The 7,890-nt window shown below is 38.2% G+C and overlaps 1 protein-coding gene across 2 annotated transcripts in view; it reads right to left on the bottom strand.

Moving 5' to 3' along the window:
* Positions 1 to 5,168: 5,168 nt before the first annotated feature.
* LOC110158091 (plexin-B1-like) overlaps positions 5,169 to 7,890 on the bottom strand; it is a 108,278-nt gene continuing 105,556 nt past the window's right edge. For both annotated transcript variants that reach the window (XM_055165735.1, XM_055165736.1), the window contains one exon: positions 5,169 to 7,883. In XM_055165735.1, the coding sequence (XP_055021710.1) occupies positions 7,779 to 7,883 (105 nt within the window). In that variant the 3' untranslated portion in view covers positions 5,169 to 7,778. The remainder of the gene's footprint in view (positions 7,884 to 7,890) is intronic.

Here is a 7,890-nt window from a genome sequence, read left to right as displayed (position 1 = left end):
AGTGAAACCCCAAGTATTCTGGCTGCCTCAAAGGCTTATTGGGTTTCCTACTAATGTGGCAACTCATTTCGGTCATAGGTGTTGCATCATTTCAATAACAGATTGCAAAGGCTAATAGTTATAAATAACCTTCATGGTGACTCATATTTTGTTTTAATATCACAGTTAACCCAACGGCAGCTTGTATCCTGCTCTGAGACAAGCTCCTCCTTTATACCACCAGACTTTTGAAGCAGGCGTTAAGACTCTGTAGTCCCCCAGGAGTCCCACCATTACCGTCTACACTGCAAATTTCTTTAATCAGGCCAAGATTTTAAAACTTATATAAGGTTATTCATCTTGTTTTCAGAATAATTATGTACTTATTAGTTCTGACACGGCTTAATTCTAGTCTAGAGGTAGTTTATTTTAAGATAACTTGTTAAAGGTTGTATAGAGGATTTTCCAAGGAACGAGAAATCCAGCGACTGTTTGTCCTTTTTCAAATGTTGCGCATGCGTGAAACCACCCCCCCTCCCCTACAGCTCCTACGTAGAAACGCCTCCTCCCTCCTCCTCCTTACGCCAGAAACAGGTTTGTTTACAGCCGGTGCGCTGCACATGACTTGTAAACAACTAACTACAGTGTTGGTTAGGCAAGGCGGAGAAGTGAGGAGCGGGGGGAGCGGGGGGAGCGGGTGCGCGGACATTTCGTGCGCGGACGAGAAGTGAGGAGCAGGGAGAAGTGAGGAGCAGGGAGAGAGGAGAGAGGAGAGAGGAGAGAGGAGAGGGGAGCGGTGCGCGGAGATTCCGTGCCCGGAGAAGTGAGGAGCAGGGGGAAGAGCGGATCGGGCAGCGGGTAGAGGAGCAGGAAAGGGGGTGCAGAGAAGGTTGCGCGGAGATTCAGTGCGAATGAACTAGCTACAACACGCAGCAGCAAGCGGACTCTTTCTTTGCCTTGAAAATTACGTTTTCAGACATAGGATATCGCTTTTGTGTCCTGAAAAACGTTTGACTAGCTCTTGGAAATAAAGTACGTTTTCATAATAAGCAGAAGTGACCTGTCCAGGAGTAATTTGGCGACCAATGCGTCAGTCTTTAGACCCTGCGTCTGCTTCAGTCGCGCCATCGCTGGAATGAATCTATAAGAATCACCTTAGTTTGGCTTCGCTGCTTTTCCCCTTGTCTTCTTCTTTCAGCAATCTCAAAAACTGACTTTCTTTTGCGGCTAACTGCTCCTGGATTCTTGTCGCCATTGTAACAAACTTTGTGCTAACTGCGAGGAAGATATAGGTCAAAAAAAGCCGCTAAGAGCTGTTGCGTTGGTGGAGTAAACAGCGTCTGTGCGGCTTGCGTCTGTGGACTGCGTGACAGGCGTACGTAAACCACGTACCGGCGGCGCGCAGGCAAGTCAGTTACGCTAGAAACGTAGGGAGTTTGATTGACAGCCTGTCAGCTAACAGATAACGAGGCAGTGTCGTTATCTATTGGCAAATGTTTAGCCCCACCACGTCCAGAGTTGATGAATTTTTATTCTCTTTTTTTTGGTCATCATAATTACAAGGCTACTGCATCTCTATAATGCTATCATTGACAACTTGAAACAAAAAAAAAATCCTCCATACAACCTTTAAGTAAAATTATTTTGCTGCATGGACAGATAATTTCACTGCTTTTAAGTCACTTTCTGATAGATGTAAGTCTTTATATCTTAATTTTGGTCAAGCTTTTGTAAGTGTAATATACAGTGGCAGTCTTAGATGTTTTATATTACACAAAATTGACTCTTGTGAGCTTTAAGCCATGTTATAATGCTGTTACCTCCCCAAAAACATGCCTGGAGTTGTGTTTTGCTTCATTCACACATGTTTGAGTAATCTTTTATTATTAGTCTGTCTACATCTTTGAAGCTCAAAATGCTCTGTTCCACCTTGTGATGTCATCAAGTGGCAGTATTCAAGCTGACGTGATTCTAGTGAAGATGTGTGGAGGTTGTTTTCAGGTTGAGAAAAGAACTGGGCCTAAATAAGCAGGAATTTTGCGTTAGAAATGTGTGAAGGAAACAAAACAACCCCAGGTATGTTTGTGATGAGGAAACAACATCATAACATGGATCAGAAAATAGCGTAATATGGGCCCTTTAAGCTGAAAAGCCCAGGTTGGCGCTCAGTATTTTCCATTTTTAGCTCGCCGTAATAAGACTCCTCCCAGTGGAACACAAAGAGGGGAGCACCATCAAAACAGCACCTGCTCGACGATGTGGATCACTGGGTTAGTAGGAGTCGGAGATTTGCACCATATAAATCATAGCACAGCGCACGTATGCCCCAAATGTGTAGTATACTTCATCATCTACACATTTGTAATTGTAGTAGTAGTAGGGTGCGCCCCAGTCTGATACTCGTATGGGACAGAGTTGTGTTTTTTTTTTTTTCTTCATATTAAAGGCCCCATATTAGACTATTTTCTTTTCTATTGTTGTTTCCTCATCACAAACATACCTGGAGTTGTGTTTTGTTTCATTCATACAGATTTAACACACAAACCCTGCATATTTAGGTACATATTTAGGAGTTCTTCCCTCAAAACTGAAAACACACCGTAGGGCTGCTCGATTATGGAAAAAAAAAATATCTTAATTATTTTCGTCAATATTGAAATCATGATTATTGAAACGATTATTTTTTTAATTACACGATGCATTTCTCTCTCAAAAAAATCCATGCTGTTATTGAAAATTTATGCAAAACTTTCAAATTGAAAATAAATATAGGCTACAAATATGAACCTTAGAGCAGTTTTGCAATGTATAAAACATAAAAATGAATAAAATATACTTTGAACATGAAATAAGGCATAGAAAAACGTAAATGTGTCCAAAATAAACTATATATCCAGCTGTTCTACAGTCTCTATATTTAAACAATAAAATAAATATATTTATTTATAGAAAAATATCCCAAAATAAACTTTGTTAAGCTCATTTCAACTCGATTATGTGAGTTTGGAGATCGTTTGACACACAAATTGAAATCATGATCAAAATTCGATTAATTGCACAGCCTTAGTCATGCAGTAATACAGTAAGTGCTCAGCTGTGTTTTTCAACTCAATGAACCTTCACTGGAATCATTTGGATCGTTTCAGTCCTCGAATTGCCAATCTCTGTAACAAAACAAAACAAACAAAAAAACAATACAGGTATGTTTTTGATGAGGTAACATGCAATGCAGCTTTTTAGCCATGTTAGAACATGGCTAAAAAGCTCACAAGAATCCATTCTGCTTGGCGATTTAATTCACAAATGCACGCTCCTGACCTACACTTTGGCCCATGTGACCCCTGGCTGCTCCACCTCGCACTGAAACGTGAGCTGCATTCATTGGCTCTGATGCTATGGCTAATTTAAGGCTCACTCTTTCCACCAGCGCTGGATCTTTTCAAGAGGACATGGTGACAACATGAGTGCGGTTAGAGGAATTTTGCACCAAACACTTTCTCCTCGAGAACTCTGGAATCATTAGACCTGCAGTTTAGAAGTGTCATAAAACGTGATCCTTCCATACACACAAAATATGAGTTTACATTGTACTAAATATAATCTACTACCAGGGGAGGAGCTGGAGGGTGAATGGTCAATGTATCCTCATAGCTCCCCTTAAGATTTTAACTGGGCAGGTGAAAGAGAGGTTAGTAAGAGTGAAATGTTTGTGATATTATGATATTTGATTCTGTTGACACGTTCACTGTATTTATTGCTTTTTCATCTAACAATCCCACTGCTTTTTAGTGAACAATTTTGGGACTGGTGTTGCGAATTAGTCTAGGTTTTCAACACTGTGATACCTGTATGTTATTAGGTTATTTTTTTCAGACCAAGAGTTTTGTGTTCATACCTGTCAGTTTTCACCAAAACCTGTTTAAATCAGCAGACCGGACACATCACAGCAACATCACGTGACCACTCTGAGGAGGACTGCTAGTGAGCAGACGAAACTGTCAGATCTGAAAACAAACTCTTGGTCTGAAAGAAGAACCTAATAACAAAAATTACTGGAAGACCAAATGAACCTTGTTGAACTACTGTGATACCTGAATCAGACTGCTGAATTGTTAATCTGTGTTTGTGTACCTGTCCATACTCAAATAAACAATAAATAAACAAATAAAAGCCCCATTTTCATTGGACATTCAGTCTAATGTGTCTTACAGTTAGTCCAAAATTCTGCAGCACATTACATCTATTTTGTCTTCATTACACTGGCTCCTCATTTATTTTAGAGTTGATTTTAAAATATTATTGTTTGATTTTAAAGCACTTTATGGACTGACCTCAAAGTAAATTTCAGACGTCATTGTTCCTGCGCTCTGAGGTCTGAGGTCCAGCTCCAACTTGCCGACCCAAAAATGAGACTCAAAAGCGGGGGTGACTATGGGGTGACCGGGCCTTTTCTGTGGTCGGCCCAAACCTTTGGAACACATTAAGAGCGACCCTTCAGTCGATTCTGTTAAGTCTTGTTTAAAAACACACTTTTACTCACTGACATTTAACACGGCATGAGAATCGTGTGGTCCTCTGACTGTTTATTATTGATTTTATTTGCTATTTTTCTATTTTCTAATTAATTTTTAAAAGTTTTTATTGACATGCTTATTTATTTTATTCTTTATTTGATTATTTTTGTTATTTAATGTGCTAATTTATATTGCACCTACTCTGAGCAGCACTTTGGAGACTTTGCGTTGGTAAAATGTGTTATACAAATAAAGTTAGATTGGACTGGACATTCAATCTGGACTAAAAATGTTCAAATGGCAACTACACAGTGATCAAAATGAGACTACAGTAAAAACAATAATTCTATATTAGGTTTTTAAATCACTACAGGGGCTAACTACATTTAAACTTGTTAGGGGTTCAGAGTCCTTTTACACCCATAAAACGCTCTAAATTATGTTGTTTTGGTTTGTTTAAATTTTTTGGCAATCGTTATTATTTTAATCTACTCTACTCTACTTTTAGATTAATGTAACTTCTAAATTAAACTAAATTAATGTTAATAACAAGTCTGCACCTCAATGAAGAACTTGGCACCCCCACAGCTCCCCAAACCAAAAATATCTGGAACCGCCCCTGTCTAGTACTTTTTCTAGCTTCTGTGAATTTAAAGAAGTTTGGCATATGATAAACTCGAAGAAAAGGTCAAAAACACAAATCCACCGAGACAAGTTTATTGCGCCATATGAAGTTGTTGTTAGGATAGTTTGTTAGAAAGGCTACGTCAGTTTGTTTTGTATCTACATGAACCACAGTGATGTTAGCCTCCAGCAATTCTACTTTTCATGGCAAAGATTATAGGAATTAACCTTTTTTTTTTTTAAACAAGTAAGTTTGCACATTACAAAGTATACTGGAAAAATAGATACAAAAAATAAAGGCAGACATTTGAATAGTACCAGGATTCAAGCATCATGTGTTAATCTGTGCACAGCGAACGTTCACACGAAACACTAAAAAGCTCGAAAAAATGTTTCTTCTTTTACAAAATGATGATTGAGGACAAAAATATAGCCACGTATCGCATCTACTTCTGAAAAGCCTAAACAACAACGAATGAAATAAATAAACAATAAGTTAAATCAGAAAAATAACACACGATTTTGACACAGCGCTTCTTTGGAGACTTCTGTCTGATGTTCGTCAGGTTGGAGACATCAGGAGAAGCTGTAACACTGTTCACATGGGTCAGAACTTCAGTGCATTCAATTTGACAGGGCTAAAGTTTTGTCATTTGTTTACATTTTTTGATCTGGTAGATATGGGTAATTTTGTGTTGGGTTGGTATGGCAACAGTACAACGAGTATATTCAAAGATATCTGTAAAAATTTAACAGAGGAGATCATTTGGAAAGCAAAGTGAATAGGGAATATTGTCAAAAAAGCATATTTGATTATTTTTTGCATTATGATGATAACAATTCAGATGACATTTTAATTACGCATCAGGTTTGTGCTAAAATGTGTCTATAAATGTCTTGAGGTTGAGGTTCAAGTGTTGCATAAAACTTGAATGAACCATAAAAATACCACTTTATACCCTTGTTTGGAAGATTACAGTAAAGTAGATGTTTGTCTTTGTTAAAGTAATTTTATACTGCTCATTGTAGACAATATGCATGATATTCTAAATTAGCTTATCTCGAAAACAACAATTGCTATTTTTCTCATTGTATGTGCTACCACTAGTTTAGAACAACAGAACCACTCCTGCTCTTGGTCTGTGCATTTGGTTTTCCAGTAAAAGTCCATAGTTACATTTTACGCACCTATTTCATACAAAATTCAAAGCCACAATCACCAGACTAAATAATATTGAACAGAAAACCAGCGAGCAAACTTTGTTTCCAATGCAACGAATCTCTTGTGATGATTTGACTTTAATGGCAAAAGGAGAATTCAATTTGTCAACTGGGCAAAAGTTTATTTGGTCAAATATGTTTCACAGCTCATCCAAGCTGCTCCTTACGTGTCCACCAGCATTTTGACCAGAACTGAAAAAGCAGCTCGGATGAGCTGCGAAACTTATTCGACCAACTAAACTTTTGTCCAGTTGACAAGTTGAATTTCTCCTTTTGCCATGGATTCTACCTGGACGACTGAGGGATTTTACACATTTGACTTCATTATACCATACACACTTAACGGTACACTATGTCACTTTACTGGCAAAGGGCCCACCACCTGCTTGTCTCCATGGAGATTGCATTGCTATGCTTGGAATATTCCACAGTATGGACTTAAAGTTATCTATCTCAAGGACATGCGAGAATGTGACGCCACTAAACCAGGTTACAAGTCAGATTTGGGAGACGATGTATTGTAAAAATGCAAGTTTTCAAAATATTTTTGAGCAATAAAAACATTGGTAATTGAAAAAAATGAATAAATGCATTTTAGTCAACCTAACACCACACTGAGGGTTTGTCCACTACTCTCAAGGTTAACATCATTGGTAGAGCAGTTAGATCCACTGGCCTATGGGTTGGTAGTGCGTCCCTGGGCAAGGTGGAAAAAGAACTGTATAAAAAAGTAACCGTTTACCATTTACCATACTGTGGAACATCCTAGACAAAGAAATAACATATATGCATACATACGTCAGAAAAGTTGCATAGCGCCCCTTTAACCAAACCTCAAAATACCATTAGGAACTTGTAGCATACCAACCCAATAACAGGAACATTATTATTGTATATTTTTAAACATTCATTTTTACCACCAATGAGCTTATAACAGTAACAATTTGCCAGTGTTTGTGATTATCTTATCTGTTGGTAAAATTCACAGTGCCCCTTTAAAGAATTATCCAGGACGGTTAAGCGTAGCAAAAACGTAAAAGTTCACAAAAGTAGACCAGATGGAAATATTAAAAGTTCAGCAGTGAAATGAGTTGACGATGTGAAACTTTTCCTTACAAACTAACTGTCCGAAGCAGCACACATGTTAAGACTCAGAAGGGTGAAGATAGAAGACCAAAAGTTGTTTAAATCCATGTAAGACTCAAAATGTGAACACCAAGAATGTTTTTTTTTTTTTCCCTTTTTCACCATTTGAACCAAACAAATATGTGTATCAATGGTGCAGGAATGTTCAGTTTGTCACAGAAAAAGTGTGGTTCCCTTTCTCCAAAACTCAGTGCTGAAGTTAAGCCAACCTGTCCGAGATGATTTCCTCCCAGTGTCAATAGTTGTAGGGAAATTCCAGAGTTCAAAGGTAAAGTAAAGGTGCATGTTTTAGGGTCATAGGTCAGTCACTTTGTTTTCCACAGCAGCTGCGATCTGCTGGAGCCTGTATCCAAGCTGCATCTTCTGAGCTGTGGAGTCCTCTTCCAGTGCTGTGATGATCTGAAAG

This window comes from Boleophthalmus pectinirostris, unplaced genomic scaffold (genome assembly GCF_026225935.1).
Source record: "Boleophthalmus pectinirostris isolate CB_2022bp ecotype Guang Dong unplaced genomic scaffold, ASM2622593v1 HiC_scaffold_8, whole genome shotgun sequence".
Lineage (NCBI taxonomy): Eukaryota > Metazoa > Chordata > Actinopteri > Gobiiformes > Gobiidae > Boleophthalmus > Boleophthalmus pectinirostris.
This window is presented reverse-complemented; position numbering and strand designations above follow the sequence as displayed.